This window comes from Octodon degus, unplaced genomic scaffold, assembly GCF_000260255.1.
Source record: "Octodon degus isolate 3935 unplaced genomic scaffold, OctDeg1.0 scaffold00122, whole genome shotgun sequence".
Lineage (NCBI taxonomy): Eukaryota > Metazoa > Chordata > Mammalia > Rodentia > Octodontidae > Octodon > Octodon degus.
In genome coordinates this window covers 8,416,979-8,439,069 of record NW_004524698.1, presented here as the reverse complement: position 1 = coordinate 8,439,069, position 22,091 = coordinate 8,416,979, and the positions used below count along the sequence as shown (strand labels likewise).

At 45.5% G+C, this 22,091-nt stretch overlaps 1 protein-coding gene across 1 annotated transcript in view; it reads left to right on the top strand.

Moving 5' to 3' along the window:
- Positions 1 to 15,947, top strand: part of Usp22 (ubiquitin specific peptidase 22) — a 34,541-nt gene extending 18,594 nt beyond the window's left edge. Inside the window, exons 4-13 of the mRNA XM_004640339.3 lie at positions 343 to 444; positions 1,329 to 1,498; positions 4,149 to 4,296; positions 5,937 to 6,042; positions 7,583 to 7,741; positions 9,833 to 9,959; positions 11,343 to 11,434; positions 14,230 to 14,292; positions 14,858 to 15,007; positions 15,887 to 15,947. Coding sequence (XP_004640396.2) covers positions 343 to 444; positions 1,329 to 1,498; positions 4,149 to 4,296; positions 5,937 to 6,042; positions 7,583 to 7,741; positions 9,833 to 9,959; positions 11,343 to 11,434; positions 14,230 to 14,292; positions 14,858 to 15,007; positions 15,887 to 15,929 — 1,160 coding nt within the window. The 3' untranslated portion in view covers positions 15,930 to 15,947. The remainder of the gene's footprint in view (positions 1 to 342; positions 445 to 1,328; positions 1,499 to 4,148; positions 4,297 to 5,936; positions 6,043 to 7,582; positions 7,742 to 9,832; positions 9,960 to 11,342; positions 11,435 to 14,229; positions 14,293 to 14,857; positions 15,008 to 15,886) is intronic.
- The last annotated feature ends 6,144 nt before the right edge of the window (positions 15,948 to 22,091 follow it).

Below are 22,091 nucleotides of genomic sequence, written 5' to 3'. Positions count from 1 at the left end.
TTTGCTCAAGAGTGTACTTCCTGTCAGCTTCACTCATCAGCTGAAACATCCTTCATCTGAGTTGCTGCTGGGTAGCTGTAATCTCTGTACTACAGTCAGGAATTGAAGACATTATGAAAAAAAATTTTTTTTTGGCATTAGTGTTGGGATAGCCTCAATGGGCAATGGTTTCCTTGGGACAGAAAACATGGCGTATTCATAAGATATTTGCTAAGAGAAACCCCTGATGATATGGGTGCCTTTCTTTGAAATCCAAGCTGGTACAGTGTAACTTTTATTTTAGAACACACTTTCAAGGAAAATTTAGCCAATAGGACTTGAAACTGTCCTTCATTTTCTTAGGTGTTGGAGAGAAGTTTTCAACTTGGGAACCAACCAAACGAGAGCTGGAACTGCTGAAACACAACCCAAAAAGGAGGAAGATAACTTCCAACTGTACCATAGGTGAGTGGAGGGTGTCACATAGAGCAGTGTTCTTTTTTTGCACTCAGTCGGAATTCTTTCTCAGGGCTTAATAATACAACACAGGTTTTTGTAAGCCCTGCCTAACTGCATGCCATTATTAGTTTGCTCAACATCCAGGTCTGAGCACCTGATCTCTATGGGGACTGCCATGGGCTTGGGGTGCAAAGGGATGATGAGCAAAGACCATCCCTGCTCCATGGCCCTGAGAGTCCATAAGTGTCATAGGGCTCATGTATATTCTTATTCTGGCAGGTTGATCTTGGAGAGAAAAGATGCATCAGTGTGTAAGATGTTTGCACAGGAATGAGGAAATCCATTTTAAAATGTTTTAAAAAACATTTTGGCTCTATTCTGAGCTGGTTCTTCTTATAAAAAATACACAGTGGCCGAATGGGGGGGAATGATGGTGGTGAACATTCCTCGATGCAGTTCATACAAAAATGGTGTAAAGAGCAGGGGATATAGCTCAGTGGCACAGTGCCTGCCTGGCAAGTGCAAGGTCTTGGGTTTGATTCCCGGTTTTTTGTTTTCTGTTTTTTTAAAGTACAAATGGTATACAACTAAGGAAATACTCTGCAAGGCTGACACAGTAAGTTCAGCTCTAGTTTGGGTAACTTTTACCAAGACTCTTATCTCAAAAATAGAAGGACTGAGGATGCAGCTCAGTACTTAGGCTCAATCCCTGGTACCAGAGGGGGGGGGGGAATGAAAAGCTACTGTATCCCTTCTTGCTCTTCCTTTTTTCTTGAATGCATGAATAAAAGAAAGTGACTTATTGTACAGACCCAAAAGCCCTTGGGATCCAGCCTTGTGTGTTGTAGCTCAGTGCAGAAGTAACATTTGCTCTCTGGCTTCCTGCCTAGGTCTGCGAGGGCTTATCAACCTTGGGAACACGTGCTTTATGAACTGCATTGTCCAGGCTCTGACCCACACACCACTCCTTCGGGACTTCTTCCTGTCCGATAGGCACCACTGTGAGATGCAGAGCCCTAGCTCCTGCCTGGTGTGTGAGATGTCCTCGCTCTTTCAGGAGGTGAGTACTTCTGGCTGCTGTCATGGAATGCTTTGGAAACTACTGTCTTTCCACCTTTTTAAAAAACATACAGGACCGGCAAGATAGTTCAGCGGTGTGAAGTGCTTGGTTAGGCAAGCTTAGGCAAGCTCAGGGACTACAGTTTGATCCCTAGCACCACATAACATGTCATACCAGCTCCATCCCCAGGGTAGGCTGAGCCAGCCACAAATAAATAAAATAAAATACAAAATTAAAAAAAAAAAAAAATACAGTTGACCATAAACAAGGCAGACTAATTTTCAGAATCTATACAGCAAGTAAATATATAAGATGTGCAGTTATTATAGAAGACACAGTTTTTCCAAAAGAGAATGCTAGGTAAGGATAAGGGGCCTGACTTGGAGGCACACTGCCAGCCCAGGAGAGAAAGCTCAGAGAGGCTTGGCAGAGTCAGCTGTGGACGACATCAGTTTCTGTGAATGCTGGTGATTTATGTCCTGTGTCTGCCACTCTAGAGCTCAGGGAGGTTAGCGGACAGTCTTCTTTCATGCCTCATTTTCAAGGAGCGTGAGTCTCTTTCTCCTTTGCCCTGCCTTTCCCAATGTGTTGTATGAAAGGTTTGTGTTGCTAAGTAGGAACTATATCACATTGTGGTTGTACACTTCTCAGTTCAGGGTGGTTTAAAGTTTTTGGTGTTGAATAAAACCACAGTACTTGTTTATATACAGATTTTTTGTGTGTGAAAACTAGCATTTCTGTTCATTATCTGACTTGTATTTGTTTAGGTCCTAATTTCTCTCATTAGTGTTTTATGTGTACATATTCTGTTTATCACTGTCACATGTTTTTTGTTTTGCTATAAAGGACATGATTTTTAGTTTCAGTGTCTTGTTTATTTATTTATTTACTTATTTATTTTTTAATTTTATTTGTGTGTGTGTGTGTGTGTGTGTGGCCAGCTCAGCCCACCAGGGGGCGGGGCTGGCTGGCATGTGGTGCTGGGGATTGAACCACGGACCCTGTGCTTTGCTAAACTTGTTGTAAGTAGGTGCTTTAGACCACTGAGCCATCTCACCAGCCCCCCAGTGTCTTGTTTATTGAGCACATTTTGAGTGCCTTCAATCTGAGAATCAAAAATGCTCTACAATCTGAATTTTTTGAGTATTAGCACAGTGTCACAACTAAAAAGTTCTGTACCTGAGCTGTGGTGGTTCACTGTACAAAAACTTTTAATTCATGCATAGAATCATTAGAAGTATTAATGAAACTACTTTCAGGCTACTGTATTTTTGTTTAGACAAGTCCCACCCTGTATTATAAAGTTACATATCCACAAAGTTTCCAAAATCAGAAACCTCCTTTTTCCTTGAATTTTGGATAAAGGATACTCGGCTTCCATTGATTATTTTTAGTCTGTGAGAATATTCTCCATCATACATAGTGTTTTGCTATTTGTTTACAAATTTGGCCTTTTTGTTGGCTCTCTACCATATAATCTATTCTAGGTATTTTATAGTAATGAAAACTTTGCATGTTTACAGAAATTCTGTAACAGCCTAAAACTCTCAAAAAGTGAGTTCCTAGGGTGGCTGGGCAGATTACTCTTGAGGTGAGCATTTACCGAACGGTGCATTCACTGGGTCATCCTCTTCATCCTGTCTATTGATATGTGCTCCTAATTCTTTTTACCAGATGACATGCAGGCTGAATATCAGATTTCAGTGTTGTGGATTTTAGAGTATGTGCATAGACCTTATTGTTGAATATCCCTGATCAAAAAAATGAATACTCCAAAATGTATTGTGTGCTCAAAACTTCAAGTGGTCTGGCGAGATAGCTCAGCAGACTAAGCACCTGCTTAGGCAAGCACAGGGTCCAGGGTTCAATCCCTGGTACCATATGCTGTGCTGGCCCCACTCCCAGGCACACTGAGCTGGCCACCAAGACCAGATTTGGTGGTGCACCCCTGTAATCCCAGCTCTGGGGAGGCTGAAACAGGAGGATCACTATGAGTCTGAGCTATGTAGTGAGACCCTGTACACAATACAGTGAAAACAACAACAACAAAACCACTCCAGATTATGGAGCATTTTGAATTTTTTTTTTTTTTTTTTTTTTTTTTTTTTTTTCCTCAGAACCAGGGATTGAACTCAGGCCCTTGCACTTGCCAGGCAAGTGCTTATTCTACTGAGCTATCTCCCCAGCTGCATTTTGAATTTTGGATTTTTTAATGAAGAATACTTAATTACAGCTTTTCCCCACCTTTCCCCTTTTATTGTCTTAAAAATATAAATTCTGGAGCTAAATATATATATAATACATACTTTTTTTTTTTAATATCCTGTTGAAATGAAAATGAGATTCTTGCTTCCTTGCTGTCATGCTGCTGCTTTGTTGACAGCTGTCAGTTGTTTTCCGTGAGTGTGAGTATGTGGACCTTTTTGGAGCCTGAAAGAACAAAGCTAACTTTGTGACTTTTTTCCTTGATGCTGGGCTTTGAACTAGGCACTCTACCACTGAGCTATACTGCTAGTCTGTCAGTAACAGCATATTGCTTACCATGCCATTTTTTTACTCATGATTATTCTTAAAATTTTGATTTAGGATTATCTTTCTAAGAAAGGTACTTTGCACCTGTTCCTGAAAGTTTTCCCTCTCCCTTCTCAAGTTTTATTCTGGACACCGGTCTCCACACATCCCATACAAGCTGCTGCACTTGGTGTGGACCCACGCACGCCACCTGGCAGGCTATGAACAGCAGGATGCGCATGAGTTTCTCATCGCGGCGCTAGACGTCCTGCACCGGCATTGCAAAGGTGAGTGGCCTTCACCAACGTGGTGATAGGGATTTGTGCAAAATCGTGTAGGGAACACTTCTGATTTGTGTGTTATAGGCTGCATAATCCTGTTTCCTTTCCAATAGGAAAAATGCTATACTTGTTGTCTCAAGGTGATTCTTTGTAGTTTGCTTTTAGGAGGAGGAAAGTTTCATGTGTTGTCCTCAGAACTCAGTGGGGGTAGAGCAGCATGGTGGTGGGGGTCCTTTGGGGCCTGTCATAGTGAGCAGCAAAACCTTACAGCCCTCTGCTTGCTGTGGCTGCTGTGAGGATCCTCTGGGTTACCAGGCCTGAGGCTTCTGAGTTTTACTGATCACCACTATCCTCCCCTGAGGGACCTCTAGAAGGACCAGTTGCTGCTCTGGAGTAGGGCAGAGGACAGTACTATGCTCTGTTACTGCTTTCCTGACCCAGAGTCTAGTCCTCTCATAATAGCACCACAGCTGGGCCCCACAGGACGGTGTCCCTGAGGGTTGAGGAGTATTGGTAGTTTGGGGATATAGCAACTCCTGGGGTGGGAAGCTCAGTGGAAATGACTTGTGCCAGTTGGTTCCCTCCCTGTCCCTTCATGGTGGAGTCCCTATGTTGAAAATGACCTGCAGGTAAGACTAAGGAATGTCTTTTAGGAGGAGGAAAGTTTCATGTGTTGTCCTCAGAACTCAGTGGGGGTAGTGCAGCATGGTGGACCATGGTCCCTCCTTGGACCTGGTTGTCAACTTGAGGTTTCCATGTGTGATTCAGTAGGTCTGGGAGGGAGTCAGGGTTTTCACTCTTACTCAGGTCCTCTATGATATTGAGGATATAAGGTTCCACCTCATACCTGAGAACTCTGCTGAGGTAATGAAAGTTACCTGGTTAACTGTTGGTTTACCCAGGGGTTATTTGTGGTTATCTACAGCTAGTTCTAGGCAGTACCCTTCTATCCAGTTTGTTTTGTTATGGAAACAGGGTTTCACTATGCAGTTCAGGCTGACCTTGAGCTTCTCAGACTCACAGGGAGATCTAGCTGTTCTGGATGCAGGAATCCAGGAAGGCAAGGCAGAGTTGCAAGACTTCCTTGAAGAAGGATACCAGTTTATCACATTAACAGGGAGATAGATGTTGTTTCATAGAATATCTGACCCATTTTAGGCTAACTTGAAAGCTTTTTATTCACTTACTCCATATACAAAAAAGGGAATCCATAACCTTACCTGCTGAGTTCTTTTTTGTTTGTTTGTTTGTTTTTTAAGTATTTAGTACAGGGTCTCACTACACAGATCAGACTCCTAGTGATCTTTCCTGTTTTTCAGTCTCCCAAGAGCTGGGATTGCAGGCATGCACCACTACGCCCAGTCTCTTGTCTGTCTGTTGATTTCTTGAGCATTAGATGTATTTTGTTGCTAAAACACCTTAGAGAAAAAAGAAAAGTAACATTAGAAATCCGGATTTTCAGTTACCTCATCAAATTTAAACAGCAAGCTGCTCTGCCAAGCCTCTCTTGAAGTTGTGTACATCTTTATGGACTTTTCAGAGTGCCCACCCGCCTGGCTTCCTGCTTCTCTGGTGAGGTGTGGGAATTTTGTGTTTGCTGACTTGGTGGTTCACAGTCTAATCACAAACCCCTGCTCTGTCCCCAGGTGATGACAATGGGAAGAAGGCGAACAACCCTAATCACTGCAACTGCATCATTGACCAGATCTTCACAGGTGGGCTGCAGTCTGATGTCACCTGCCAAGTCTGCCAGTAAGTGTGGCCAGTCAACATACAGAATCAGCCTTTTTGGACTGTACCAGTATCGTGGTGCATTTCCCAGTGAACCAAAATATGCCCTGAGAAGTTTTAAAAATTAATCTAAGGAAAGAAAGAAAAGAATGGGGCTGGGGAGATAGTTCAGAGGCATAAGCACCTACCCAGCAAGCAAAGGGTCCCAAGTTCGGTCCCGGGCCCCATATGCCAAGCCAGACCTGGAACCTCCCTGCCCTGGAACTGAGTGTAGTGGTGCACACCTGTAATCCCAGCACTTGGGAGGTTGGGACAGGAGGATCGCTGAAAGTTCAAGACCAGTCTGGGCTATAAAAGTAAGCACAAGGGCTGGCCCAAAATGCATAGCAAGACCCTTTCTCAAAGAAAGAAAGAAAAAAGATAAGATAAAATAAGATCCTTGAGCCAAGATGGTACTCAGTGTTCTCTGACACTCCTTGGAGATGGTCACAGGATTATTTGGCTTTTGTATAGTGCAGCACATGCAGCAGCCACCAGTTGAGACACCTGTATTGTTTAAACAATCACACCATTGTCAGTTCTCAGCACTTGGAATCAAAATAATTCTTTCAGGAAAAGCTGGATCACTGATGGCATAATTTTTACATACATGCTTCCATTTTTATTTTATGGGTTTTTTTCCCCCCTTGCTTGCATATAGCATCCCCAGTTCTTTGCAGGTGAAATTTCTGCTTAGCACATCAAGCTTGAGAACCAGGAGAAAGGTCCATTGGTGCATTAGGTCAACCCTTATCTACCCACATGCTAATATTTTTAGTACAATTCAGTTTCCTAAAACCCTGATCCACTAATGTTATATCAACTAAGGTTGTTCGGAGTCAATAACGGAGTGCCACCTGCTGTCCTTGTGAGGGCCTAGAAAAAGTGTGCTACCATTGTCAGTCTAGACTGGCCTTGAACTTGGAGCAGTGCTCCTGCCTTAGCCTCTAAAGTCCTGGGCTTAGAGATGTATGCCACCATATCCAGCTTTATTTTCTTTTATATGGCAAAGATCATTTTGCATCTTGGCCCTGAGCTGGTCAGAGCTCCTTGTCTTCTGTATTGGTGGCAAATTTTTCATTGTTAAGTATCTCATCGAGTTCCCTTTTAAATTGACTTTATGTAGCTCAGCCTTCCATGTTCTGAGGGGCTACCAAGCCTGGTGGGTACATGCTTGGCATGATGTGTGCATGTATTATCACCCAGGGTGGAGGTGCCCCGTTTCTGGGTAATGACATTCCAGTTCCTTCACAGACCCAGAAAGATCTAGGGATTCACGGCTTTTAGGCCATGGATTCCAGAAGTTTACTGAAGTTCTTGAATGAAGATGATCTCCCAGATTTACAAACTATCTAAAGAGCTTCTCTTGTCTCACCAGTGCTGTACATGTCTCTCCCTCAGGCCTCCTGGGGAGCACAAGATGTATTCATGTGAACACTACAGCCTGAGGTGCCACTGGGACATGGGGGCTGCCTCAGAGCTATAGTGCATAATCCTCATGCTCTCACTTCCTTTTTTGCAGTGGAGTCTCCACTACCATAGACCCCTTCTGGGACATCAGTTTAGACCTGCCTGGCTCCTCCACCCCGTTCTGGCCCTTAAGTCCAGGGAGCGAGGGCAGCGTGGTAAATGGGGAAAGCCATGCATCGGGTACTACAACACTCACGGATTGCCTGCGGAGGTGAGGCCACCTGCTCAGGGGACGCTGCATCTTTCTTATAGGTGGGCTGTGGAGAAGTTGTGACTGGTCAGCACAGAGTCCTACATTCAAGGCCAGACCAGGGCAGCATTCTCTTTCTAAGGTCCGGGATAGAGCACTGAGAAGGTAGTGTTTAGTTGTAGTGGATATGCAGTAGCTGTCACTAGTCTGCCTTTTTGGCATGATGATTAGGTATTTCTTTTTGTGAGCTTTGCGTGGTAGCTCATCGGTATCACAGTCTCCCCCACCGTCCCTCACATAAGTGAACTCAGAACCACAGCAAAATTTGAAGCTTCCTTTCCTTTTGCAGCTGATGACTTACACCCAAGTATAAACCGAGAGGTCTTCTGATTCCCTGTGTATGTGGCATTTTCTGCAGGTGACCTAAACATTTGTGGTGGTCTTCACTGACATTGTTTAATTTATTCTTTTACAATGTCATTGATTTAGACAGGTAGTAAGGTTGGACCCCATCACTTGCATTAATGAGAGTCACTACAGGGAAGCTCCTGCCAAGTGGAAATTTTACTTGAAGGAGGTGTGGGTTTTTCTTTGCTTATCCTACTGCACAATCAGCAGAGTTGCATGTGTAGAGTTTTAAAATTGACCTTTTTTGTTGTACTTTTAGGTCCAGATAGTAAGTGGGGCTTTAGATTTTTGGTTTGAAAAACAAGCAAACAGCCAAAACCATTGTCCAAGGGAATCTTTACAAATCAATGTAGTCATAAATTTTAGTAAAATCAGTTTGGTAACTGAAGAAGAACACTTCATGGAGTTAACCTGTGCAGGTACCTGCTCTGGCAGCCCCAGGAGGCTGCAAGGATTGTGACCATCTCCAGCTTAAAAGCAAAGGGTCCTTTTTATGTCCTTCTGAGACTTGACACAAAGCCAGTCATCAGGTGGATTGGCTTTGGTCAGAGCAGCCTTTACCCTACCCTGGGGTAACCTTTCCAAAGGATAACTAATGTCTTTCCATAGCTGGTTGTGAAAAGACTTGTTTTTAAACTTAGGCATACACATCATTTTTGTTTTGTATGTAGTTCATCCTCAGTAGCTACCATCTAAGCTAAAAAAGCTTACTGACCTAACACAGCCTTCTTATGACAATCTTGGCTCACTGCTAAAAAATGACCATCTTTCTACACATTTGAATTTTTGAAATTTAAACCTTTTATGTTGAGATCATTGTAGGTTCCCACACAGTTGTAAGAGTACACACATTTCATGTGTATCTTACACCCAGTTTACCAGGACAGTGCAGAGGTGCCTGCCACAGCCAGGGTGCTGACACTGATGCAGTCAGCAGCCATAGCACAGCTTCTCTGTCCCCACGGGGTCCCTGCCAGACACGATTGCCCACGCCTTCCTCCTCCCCCAGTATCCTGTCCACCATAGCAATGGAAAACTGCTTTCCACAAACTGCAGCTGTCAGAATGTTTTGTAAATGAAATTATAAAACATGTAGGGGCTGGGGAGATGGCTCAGTGGAATAAGTGCTTCCCTGTCAAGTGCAAGGGCCTGAGTTCAATCCCCAGTTCTGCCAAAAACAAAACAAAACAAAAAAAAAACATGTAACCTGTGGGGATTGGCTGTTCCTACCCATCTTAATACCAAGTTGTCATTCTTTTTGATTTCTGGTGAGTTGCATGAGATGGTGAGCCACAGTTTGTTTAAATATTCATCTACTAAATGTGGTTTGGGTTATTTCCAGTTGTTGGTTGCTATGGTAAGACAGTTCTAAACATTAGTGTAAAGTTTTTGTGCAAATATAAAGATTTTATTCTGGAACAAATTGTAATGCAGTATGGCAGTTGGGAAATTATTATCATTTCCTCAGACTTTTCATGTAAATGAAATGCACAAACAAAGGCACATTTAAATGAAATGCTTAAAGAAGATAAAGAAGAAAATAGTTTCTCATTTTTTGATCATGAAACTAACCATAGGCTTGGGTTTTTTTTATTGGGGAAATTAACCCAGCAGAAGTAATAAATGTCTTTGTCTTTTTTTTTTTTCTGACCCTTATCTTTCCCATCTTGTTTTCTTAAAATCATGATTTTTCATGCCTTGTAGATTTACCAGACCAGAGCACTTAGGGAGCAGTGCCAAGATCAAGTGCAGCGGTTGCCATAGCTACCAGGAGTCCACCAAGCAGCTCACCATGAAGAAGCTACCCATAGTGGCCTGCTTTCACCTCAAAGTGAGTCTTCCAGAAAACAAGCTGTGTGGTGGCTCCAGTGTATGCCACATGACAGCCTTACAGCTACAGCGAGCCAGTTGTACAAGGCAGCACATGGGCTGGCGGTAACATGCTCATAGCTCCCCTTGTCCCTGTCACTGAGAGGTTTATTGTGCCAACCCCTAAAAAAATAATAATACAGAGCTGGCAAGATATCTCAGCAGACTAAGTAACTGTTAGGACAAACACAGGGACTGGGGTTCAATCTGCAGCACCACATGACATGCTGGCCCCGTCTCCAGGCTCACTGAGCCGGTCACCAAGTCTGGGCGTAGTGGCACGCACCTGTAATCCCAGCGCTGGGGAGGCTGAAAATAGGAGTATTACTGTGAGTCCAAGCTGCATAGTGAGACCCTATACCAAGTAAATAATAATACATGCTTCCTGATAAACATAGAATGTGAACCACTTCTAGGAATAGGGCCTTTGAAGGTCTTAAAGGTTTACTTCTTCCAAATCTTCCTCTGCAAGTTTTCCATTTAAATACCCTTATATTGTGATGTAGTCCAGGATTTTGCAGGCATTTTCCTAGAAAGTTTGGATTATAAACTTTTGAGGGTTGAGGAACCATGTACCATTTCTGTGGTGTGTTCTTTAGGTTATCATCTCTCTTTTTTTTTTTTTTTAAATGTATTTAGTACAGGGTCTGCAGGGTCTCACTACACAGATCAGACTTGTGGTGATCCTCCTGTTTTTAGCCTCCCAAGCCCTGGGATTATAGGTACGTGCTACCATGCCTAGTCTCAGTAACATCTCAGCACATCCCGGGGGCAGGGCCGGCACAACATTTCGGGGATCAAACCCCAGTCCCTGCATCTGCCTACGCAGGCTCTTTAATTTGCGGAACTATCTGGCCAGCCATTATAATCTCTTTAATAAATGCTTTTTAAAAGACTTCCTATTGGCTGGGGAGATGGCTCAGTGGAATAAGCGCTTCCCTGGCAAGCGCAAGGGCCTGAGTTCAATCCCTGGTTCTGCCAAAAAAAAAAAAGACTTCCTATCATGATAGCTGGCTTTAGTACTCCTTAGTCAGAGGAGTGTCCTGTTTGGTGAAAGGAGAGTAGTGCTTTCATTTTTGTACCATAGGCTATAGGTATATTGTCAGCACTTTCCTGAGTTCTGCTGTGACATTTCTATTTTGTACTTGTGTTGTTTGTCATTTCAAGATTTGAACTTGAATCCCATAAATAGTATTTATGTAAATTAAGAGTTGAAAGCTCCAAAAGGAGCCAAAAAGAAGTTTGGAAATTCAAGTGAGAAACTCAGAGAAGCACCCATGGAGGGGCTGTTTCACACTTGTGAGCTGTCACTCAGGCTTTCTCTTCTCTCTCCCACTGTGTCTAGCGGTTTGAGCACTCAGCTAAGCTGAGGCGGAAGATCACCACATACGTGTCTTTTCCCCTGGAACTGGACATGACACCCTTCATGGCCTCCAGGTAGGACAGTGTTGATTCCAGCCTAATCTTGGGGTCAGGGATGTCTGAGGCAGTCTTTACTGAGCACCAGCTTTCTAGGGTGGGGCAAGCCTACCTGATTTACTTTTTTTTTTTGTTTTTTAGGGAAGGGTTTACAGGGTGTTCAGGGTTTCACTACTAGATTGGACTCCTAGTGATCCACCTGTTTACAGCCTCCCAAGAGCTGGGATTATAGGCGTGCACCACCATGCCCAGTCTCAATTGCTGTCTCAGCACTCCCTGGGAGCAGGACCGGCGTGGCAGGCCTGGGGATCGAACCCCGGCCCGTGTGCCTGCCTGACAGCGCTTTAATCCATTAAGCTATTTGGCTGGCCTACCTACCTGATAATATAAATCTCATCTTCCCAAACCTAGTTATTTGTTTTGATCTTAACGCAAGACACAGTTCAGTGAATTGGTTTTTCTTAGGCAGCTCATGCTTTGAATTTTTTCCTCTACCTTTTAATATTTATTTACTTATTTATGACAGGGTCTTGCTTGTCTTACAGGTTGGCCTCACACTCACTTTGTAGCCCAGCCTGGCCTCCAACTCATAACTCTTCTGCTTCAGCCTTCTGGGTGCTGGGATTATAGGTGTTCACCACCATGCTTAGCGTAATAATCTCTAATAATCAACTCAAGTCTCTAATAGTCAGTTGTCTAATAATTTTTAAACTCAGAATCTCCTCTGGATGAGATCAGTGAAAAGTCAGTGTTTTAGTTGATGGAATGGATTTTGGAGTATAGATAAATGTAGTTGATTTTGAAGGTGTGAATTTTATTTTCCTGTTTTTTAAATCCTCATTTTCATAGATCTCTTTAAAATGTAACCCTCCAAGAAAGCATGCCACCTACTGATGTGTTTGGGTCTATGGTACCTGTCCACACATGTACAGGCTTAAAACAGAAGCTTATTTTTTCATAGTTCTGGAGGTCAGAAATCCAAAGTGGAGGTGTTAAGAGGACCCACCTTTGAGTGTCCAGGCAGAGTTCTGTTCCTTGCCTCTTCTATCTACGTGGGGCACCAGATCTTTTTATGGCCACACACACTGCTCTGACTGTCTGGCCTCAGGACCTCCTCTGGAGTCTGTCTGGTCTCTCGGCTTTTTTCTCATAAAAAAGTTATCTTTCAATGTAGAGCCCACCCAGATAATCCAGCAAAGTCTCAACATCTGTAATCTGTAAAGATCATTTTGGGGGACTGACGAGATGGCTCAGTGGTCTAAAGCACCTACTTGGAACAAGCTTGGCAAAGCACAGGGACCGCGGTTCAATCCCCCAGCACCACATGCCAGCCAGCCTCGCCCCCTGGTGGGCTGAGCTGGCCACACACACACACACACACACACACACACACACACACACAATAAATAAATAAATAAATGTTTAAAAAAAATAAAAAAAAAATAAAGATCATTTTGGGGTTGAGATGCAAGATGTCACCTTTTTATTTTTTATTCATTTATTTATTCCCTTTTTTTTTTTCAAGGTGTTACCTTTTTAGAGGCTACATTTTAACCTATTAAACCATCTCAAGTAGATTATTGTTCAATATTGATCTCTTCCTAGTGTGGTTCTTATAGTGGCCCTGTCCCGGTGGTTCACAGTTGACTGTGTAATCTGACCATCAGAATTTATTATTATTGTTTTAGTTACTCTTCTCTCATTGCTGGGATAAATATCCGACACTCAAATTGAAGGAAGGAGAGGTTTATTTAGCTCACAGTTAGTTACTGGAGGTTTCAGTCCATATTCAGCTGGGTCCAAGGCAGAGCAGCACATAGCAGAAAGCAACCTTTCAAGACTGCGGCTGAGAACAAGAGCAAAGGGAGGAGCAGCAGCAGCTCAAGCCAATAACTTCTCTTTCCTGCTTACATTGAAGTGTAAATTACCTGCCCTAGGGCAGGTGCAGCATCCACACCCAGAATAATCACAAACTCCAGAAGCTGCCCCATGACTGCATGAGGCTTTGGGAGGACACCTAAACACAAATGATAACAGTTATCAACCCACCCCTGGGAAGTAAGTCTGCCTACCCTTGACATTAAACGTCCAGGAAGATAGTGAAGCTGTTCTGAAAGAATGGTCTCAGAGATCTTACGGAGTCACTAAGATCTAAATGTCCTCTGCTAACATTTGCAGTGGGTAAAGAAAGTATTAAAGCTTGGCTGTTTAGACAGGAGCAGGGACTGGGTAGAATCGCCAGAGTGCTTGTTGGCCCTGCCCTCAGGGTGCGCTGAGCAGGTGATTGATACTGGGCATGGTGGCATGCACCTCTAATCCTGGTGCCTGGGACACTGAAAACAGGAGGATCACTAAGAGTGAGATCTGTGTAGTGAAACCCTGTACTAAATACATTTTTAAAACAAAGTATTAAAGCTTGGAACTTTTCATTTCTGGTACAGCTCCTCTTCCCATTTTACCAGAAGCACTGGTGATGGCAGAAATAGCTTTGTTGTTTTTAAAGATTTTAAATGGAATTAATTCACTCTCCACTTTTGGAAGGAGGAGTATACTCACCCCATACTGTTTATAAAACTCCCTTCACAAAGCAGCTCAGAAGCTTCTGAGGCAGTTTGTGGCCCAGAGTCAGGGAGACCCTGTGGCTCATCTGTTCTACTACAGGACTTAACTCACAAAACATGGGGATTGTTTCTATCTAAAATAGAGTTGCTGGAAGAATAGGAGAGCATCTGCATAGTGAGAATAATCATTAGAACCTTGGGTCTCTTCGGTGAATTCTGACTTACACTGAGTTTTGTTGCTGTTTGTTACAGCAAAGAGAGCAGGATGAATGGGCAGTACCAGCAGCCCACAGACAGTCTCAACAATGACAACAAGTATGTGGGGCCTGTGGTGTGGGTGGCTGGGTGTACTGGGCGTGGGGAAGGAGTTGACAGATAGGCATAGCACTGGCAGTACTCCTGAGTCTCCTGGCTACTGATGTGCTTCCAGGCAGGCTCCCTGTTGCCCTTGGTGTAGGCAAACCCCCACCCAGATAATCCAGGAACCTTTCACCTCTGAACTCCCTCCCAGTGGGAGACCTGTCAGACCTCTGGTATGAGTGAGGTTCTGTCGGGAGCTCTCTCTGTCCTTCACCATGTTTAATATGGCCATATTCCATCTGTGACTGTCTTTGCCACTGGCGTGTGTAAATGGGGAATGAATAGGACAGTGACAGTCACCTCCACTAATGGTTACCACCAGTTGTACTAAGTGTGTGTGGTTCCAGGAGCCAGCTGGACCTGGAAGGGAACAGAGTGAGCCATACCCAGCTTCCTGCCCTCAGGCCCCAGTTCCCAGCACACTGCACACTGCAATCCACTTAGCTAGTTGGCAGCCCTTGCTGCTTGGGGGATGTTGATGCCATCAGTCAGCTGTCCTGTCCTCCTTCCTCTACACCAGATACTCCCTGTTTGCTGTTGTGAACCATCAAGGGACCTTGGAGAGTGGTCACTACACCAGCTTTATCCGGCAGCACAAAGACCAGTGGTTCAAATGTGATGACGCCATCATCACCAAGGCCAGCATCAAGGATGTGCTGGACAGTGAAGGGTGTGTCTTGGGCAGATGGAGGGTGGAGGGACGCCTCAACAACAGCTCTACTCCTTTGTATCCCAAGTCCAAAGCCATGGCTATTTTAAGGTGTGAAGTAATAGGACTTGTCCTAGATAAAGCACCATTTCGATGAGGAGGAATGTCCTTGACCAGAAGTACTCTTGCCATCTTTTAACTTGGGAACCTACATAATCATTGTTGGTCTTAAACATGCTATGAACTGAGCCATTAGTTCTTTTTTGTAATGGTAGGGATGGAGCACAGGGCCTCCCACCTGAGAGTGCTCTACCACTGAGCCACTCTGCATCCCTTAAGTATACCAATCTTTAAGTATACCAATCTTTAACTCCTCCTCCACTAGTGGTGGTGTTGGGACACAGAACTGTTGTCCTACCAAGGACCAAGGGAACTGTTCTGTTCTGCCTGCACATCACTAGGCTCTGAGCTCTTGTTGAACAGCAAGATCCATGGCTCCAGTAATTCTTGAGAATTTGGACATTAAAGCTCTTAAGCTGGGTCCACTACACCCCTTGCCTTTCACCCCCAGTTTTGCTTGGAGGGTGTGGGGGCTGCACCTGCCTTAGTGCTCACAGTGGACAGTAGGTCCCATGCCTGGGCAGTAGTGGCTGTCATGGATAGGAGAGGTGAGAGCAGGATGCATTCCAGGGTCTCAGGCCACAGTGACTCCATGCAAGGGGAGATAGGCAGGTGGGGTAGTTTCACTCAGCCAGTAAGGATGGCTCTCCTCGAACATGGAAAAACAAAACCATGAGCCAAGAGGTCACATACCTGCAGAGCCCCCTCCTCCATGTCCTTGCCCAGTGCAGGCAGTCACAAAATGGAATTAGAATGAAACTTTTCTCTTTGCCTCCTCAGATATCTGCTGTTCTACCACAAGCAGTTCCTGGAATATGAGTAGCCTCATCTGCAGCAGCTTGGAAAGAAAGAGGGCAACAAGTTGGCAAGCCTCACAAGTTAACCCCCGCCTCCCTGACTCTCCATGACACCATCTCCTGTGCCAGCGTCTACCGGATAGCCCTCTGATTGGGGAGCTGGTGTCAGAGTGGCCATGTACTGCAGAGCCTTGACAGAGATAGCTGAGGGGGACCTATACCCTGGTGGAAAAAGAGCCAGGCCACCCTCAGAGTTCTCTTGTACTCCTAAAAACTCCATGGGCTCCAGGGGTCCTCATAGCACAGGGCAGCCTCTGCCTAGTGCTTCCTTCCCACATGCAGAGTTTAAAAGGTGCTCACCTGTTCAGAATTGTGAGTCCATTGACACTGTATAGTGTTCAAGGACAGAGGACTTATGAGTACCTTTCTTTAGGAGGGGGTGATAGTGTGTAGTGTGAGCTCCCCACCCCATTTCCTGCCGCGGTGTAGCAGCTCCAGGCAGCCTTGTATGGCTGCAGGTGGCTGCTCCACAGGCAGTTCAGTGTCCCCCTGCATGTGGAGCATCAGCCCGGGTGTCTCCTGGTATCCCAGGATAGGCATTTTCTTATTCCTCCCTTTCTCTTTCCACAGTGGTGAATTTCATAAATGTAAATGAATAATAGTAGTGAATGATTATCAAGTTTATACTGAAATTTAGATGGTTTCTTCTTTATTCCCAATAGTGAGTCTTGCTCTCTTAGCTAGTGCTGTTTCTGTTGCCTCTGCTCTCTTCGCTGGGAACAGCATCAAAGGCTGTGGAGGACTGGCTATCACTCAGAACAGTCGTTTGGTTATCTTAGTTCATGGCGTTAATGGCGAGTTTCTTCATGGCTCCATTGGCCCCCTTCCTCCTCTCTTTCTTCTCCCTGGTTTTTGGTCTGGTCCCGTTGCCTGTCGAGAGCTATGTGGTGGCTGTGCATTGGGTTTGAAGCTGAGAGGCCTCTGCTGTATGCCTCTGTTCTTCATTTGCAGTGGTTTCTGTTGTAGTGGGAACAAAATGACTTTGTGATTGAGCTTGTCAGCAGACCTAACTGAGGATGCTCCTTGTCAGGTATCTTTGCATGAATCTTTTGATTTAAACCCCAGCTTAGATTGTCCATTTCTGAGGAATGACAGCTGGGGGTGGGGGGGCAGGAGTGTGCATTTTTAACCAGCTTGTCTCTCTGTGCCTGCTTTGTGAGAGCTGTCTGTAGATTGTGAGGCATTCATCCTACAGGAGCCGGCAGGCTACAGTAAGGGCTGCAGTGCTGCTGTGGGAGCCAGCGTGCAAGTCGTGCAGGCTCTGTGGGCTGCCCCCACCGGCCGTGCCCAGCAGCAAGCTCGGCTGTGTTCCAGTAGTCCATTATTTGTGGACCATGAAGTTTGAATTATGTACAGTTTTCATGCATTAAGAAATTTTTGACTTTGAAAAACCATTTGAAAGTGAGAAGATTGCTTAGCTGACCTGCCACACAAAAAGGCAGGCAAGGGACCAGTCTAGCTCAGAGCTAGGTAACTTGGGGTGGGGGCAGTGGACACAGAAAACACAGGCAGAGTTGGCAGGTTGTGAAGTAGCCACAGTGGTGTAATGTATAAGCTCTTGTGTAGTTCATTCGCTGTTTTGTTTCTGCATTTAAAGAATGCATATTGAAGTGTGGTTTAAAATAAACATCTGCAGAGAAATATGGATGGCCCCAAATTTTCAGGTGTGGCCCCATGCTGCCAGGTTCTGCATGTCTGTGACTGCTGTGAACCTCTCTTGGAGAAGATGTCTCTTAATCAGGAATAAATCTGTTGAAAAGGAGACAGCTGCAGTCAACCTGTAAGAGTTTGAGCCATGAAGTCCTTCTTGTGGCTTGCCCAGTGATGCCTGGCCTTATTGCTTGTCTGGGAACAGGTGTGACAGCAGGTGTGCTGGCCAGGCCTGCTGCCCACCCCCTCTCCCACTCCTACTGCTGCTTGTATACAGTGGCATTGTTGCTCCTGGAAAGTTAGAAACCGAGCCACGTTTTTGGTGTGTTTTTTAATTGGTACAGGATCTCACTATGCAGCTCAGACTCGTAGTGATCCTCCTGTCTTCAGCTTCCCCAGTGCTGGAATTACAGGTGTGTGCCATCATGCCTTGACTTGTTGGCTGGCTCAGCATGCCTGAGAGCAGGCCTGGCGTGGCATGTGGTGTTGGGGAATTGAACCCTGGTCCCTGCGTTTGCGTAAGTAGATGTTTAGTCCACACATTGGTTTTTTTATAAGCATTATTTTAAACTTTTACGTCCAGATTATTCCCCTCCTCTTGTGCGGTTTTGGCATTCCAAGCGCTATCTCTGGGCCAGAGGCTTTGAGCATCACATTCCTACTTGGCCCTGTACTCTGCCAGGCCCTCAGCGTAAGGTCCCCCATTTGATGTGCTCATGTGCACTTGCTTTGTACATGATGGGTGTGGGCATCTCTTTCAGCTCACAGCCTGGCTGCTGAGTCAGGAAAGTGGTTTTCCTGTTTTCTGAACTAACCTGTGTAGGTGTTCAGGTTGCCCCAAAGAGACTCAAGGTTAAGAGAACCTGTGTTTCTAAGATGCTGGCTATCATCTCAGAGCTCCATCATAGAGCAGTGAACTTGTGCTCATCAGACATCTGAGGGAGCATTTTAACACGTGAAGCACCAGGAGTGGAGGATGGCCTGAGACATAGACACCTCCTTTCTGCCCCAGGCCTTCCCAGCAGCAGCCCATGCTGTATACCTGAGTGCTGTCCTACCTTGGCTTGGTGTGTTTGCTTTCCTTGTGTAAAATTGCAGTTCTTTTGACCATTCAAGTGACTTGTTTTGTTTACTATAGCTGAAAACAAGCATTGTAAGAAAAATTTCAATGATCGTGTTGTGGTTTGAGATTTTATTACTAAGATGTTTATACCTTCCTTCTTCCTGTCCCTGTTAGGGCCTATTTGGCTCTCGCCACCCCAATGGCTTGTAGTTTCCTATGCCATAATAAAGCTACATTTTATTCTGAACATTGGCTGGTCCTTCCTAACACAGGCTGCTAGAGGCAAGATGGCAGAGCTGCAAGGTCTGGAGAGGTAACCAGCCCCACTGGGTCAGCAAGGAGTGGAGTCTCAGGCTTTCCTGGGTGCCAGGTAGTCTACACCTCACTTCCTCCTCTGTGATTGGCCGCTGCCCTTGTCCTTTTCCAGCAGGAGTATGACATGGAGGATTGGGACAGTATGGGCCTTCAGGCTTGGGCACACGCGGGTTACCTGACTATCTTTCAAAGCTAGAGGAGACTGCCAGATCATCACTAGCAGCCTGGCTGCGGCCGTGGACAGTGAGCTGCTGCGTGACAAAGTGGCAGCTGTAAAACCTACTTCCAGAGCATAGAGGAAATCAGTGTGGCTGGATGGGTCCAGGGCTCCGGCTGGTTGGGGCTGTAGTGAACTGCTGCCCTCTCCCACCCCATGCTTCCCCTGCTCTAAGATTGTCAGCCTCCTTACCTTGTTGCCCAGACCTTTATCTCGGGAGGGATGAGAGCTGAATCATCTATTCCCCCTTCAGGTGCCTCTGATGCAAACCTTTGTAGCAAATTTTCTTCCTTTTTGTGGACATACTGAGATGTACAAGGAATCCCCTCCTCCCCTCTGTGTCTCCACTGCAACAGTCTTCATATTATAAGTAAAGAATAGGAAGAATTTATAATTGAGTTATTAGCCCCACTCCCACCCCCACCACACTGCTGGGGATAGAACTTGGTCTCACAGGTGCTGGGCAAGCGCTCTGCCTTGGAGTCACACTCTAGCCCTGCTACATATGCTATAGAAGAGCCAATTGTACATTTCCACTTTGGTTCTCAGACCCATGTGCTGGCTTGGGAGTGTGTGTGAGTGGCGGGGGGCAAGCACCAAACAGTAATTTCTAGTTGGAGCATGAAATCACTAATGAGACAACCCCATCACTCACTGTTGCAGTGCCACGTCCAGCACTGCTCTCGAACTTCTGGGGGTAGGAGGTGGAAGATGAAGGAGTGAAGACAGTGCAGAAAGCTGAGGTCGGGGGAGCCTCCTTTCTGGGTGGGAGACCTGCTCAACAACTGCAGTGTCTTTATGCTCTCAGCAGGTTGATGACAGTTGAAACCCCTCTGCCTAACAACTAGCTCACTTCTCATGCCCTACTCCTTGTTTTCCCGTGGTTTCGGGCTGGAACACGTGTTTACCTCAGGCACTCCATGCTCTGGGCTCTGCACGTGTGGAAGATTTCGGCTCTGCCACTCCTGACAGGGCAGCTTGCCGTAAGCTCTGTTATTTTGCAGGGTGTCCTGTAGACAAGCTCCTGGCTGCACATCCTCTGTTGTGAATCAGGGCCCTGGCTAGGGGGCATTGCTGGTGGTGTGCAAGGGGCGGGCAGAAAAAAAACATACCCAGGATATATCTTTATTCTGGCAGAGACAAAGTTCAGCCTCTGTTGGAAGAGGTGAATTGTAGTCATGCTGCTGGGAGGTGGTCCCTGGTCCTGGGAAATGATACCAGCCTAGAGTTAAGCAAGAGTCTTGTTCGAGGGTCAGGGAAGTTGGCAGTAGTGCCAGTCTTGTGGGCCTTGGTAAGGGCAAATGTGTGATACTGGGCCTGCTTAGCCTCTGTCTTTTTTTTTTTTTTTTTTTTTTTTTGGTGGAACCGGGGAATGAACTCAGGCCCTTGCGCTTGCCAGGCAAGTGCTTATTCCACCGAGCCATCTCCCCGGCCCCCAAGCCTCTGTCTTAACGGCTACTTCTTCATGGATCCTGAGCAAGCACAGGGGCTTGTGGGAAAGGCTGTCACACCTACAGTTGTGCCATTTTGTCACCTGAATTTTTTTTTTTTTTTTTTTTTTTTTTTTTTTTTTTTCAGAACCAGGGATTGAACTCAGACCCTTGTGCTTGCCAGGGAAGTGCTTATTCCACTGAGCCATCTCCCAGGCCCCTCACCTGAATATTGACAGTATCCTCTGTAGTGATCCTGTGTTCCCACTGAAGAGAACAAAGGACAGCCTGGCTATTTTGAGATGTCTGTCCCACCCAGAGCTTGTCACTCACCTTCCAGTCCTATTCCTTCCAAGCCCTTGCTCCTCAGCCAAGCTGTTAGCAGCTCCCTGTGTGTGGCTGTAGGTTATGCTGTGGCCCCATCATTCCAGAGGTACATTCCATGCTCTGGGAGATAGCCCTCCATCATTGTCTTTCAGGACCATCCCTCCGTTGGGTTAGAGTCCTTGGTTCCCCATTTTCCTCTCTGTCCTCACTGAAAATCAGTGTTGTAACTTCCACAACCAGCCAGTGTTGGTTTTTCCTAGGAGGCTTGAGCCTTTTAGCCCTATGTGGATTCCACACCATGCCACACATACCTAAGTAGAGCATCCCTGATCCCACTATCCATCACAAGGATAAGCTGTAGCTCATTTTGTGAATTTCCCTAATAAATGTTTTCATTGATTATTTTGGTGTTAGGTACTTTTTTTTTTTCTTTTTTTTAATCTACCCCACCCCATCTTGGGACAGTTGAGGAGTAGTCCCTGTGGAAATTCCCATTCTGCTGTCTGGGGACCTGTTATGATTGGGATCTGATATGTCCCAAAAAAGGCTCATTGTGCTGAAGACTTGGTTGCCAGCTGATGGGCTTTGGGGAAGTGACTGGGTCATGAGGGTTCTCACTTCATCATTTAATTGATCTGTTGATGAGATCATTCAATAGCATTATTGTTTTTTAGGGGAGGTTTTTATTTTTTGTTTTTAGTGCCGAGGACCTAAGCCGGGGCTTCAGCTTGCTAGGCAAGCATTCTACTGCTGAGCCAAATCCCCAGCCCCTCGATAGCATTATTGATAGCTCATGAAAAAAGGATGTGGAGTCTAGCAGAAGGGAAAGGATTGTGGGGGTGGAACTTTGGAGATATTACTCTGCCCCCAAGCTCTGCCTTTCCAGCTCCACTTTCTGGCTTCCGTAAGATGAACAGTGCCTAGCATACCATTCCTCCCTCTTCACAGGCCTAGAAACAACAGCCAAGGGAGCATGCGCTGAAGCCGTGAGCCCTAATAACCCGCCTTTAAGTGGTTTACGCCAGATTCTTTGTCCCAGTGATGAAAAGCTGACTTCCACAGGTAGCTTCCAGTTACAGACCAGCTGGGTGGACCACAAGGATGTGGCACTGCCACAGTCTACTGG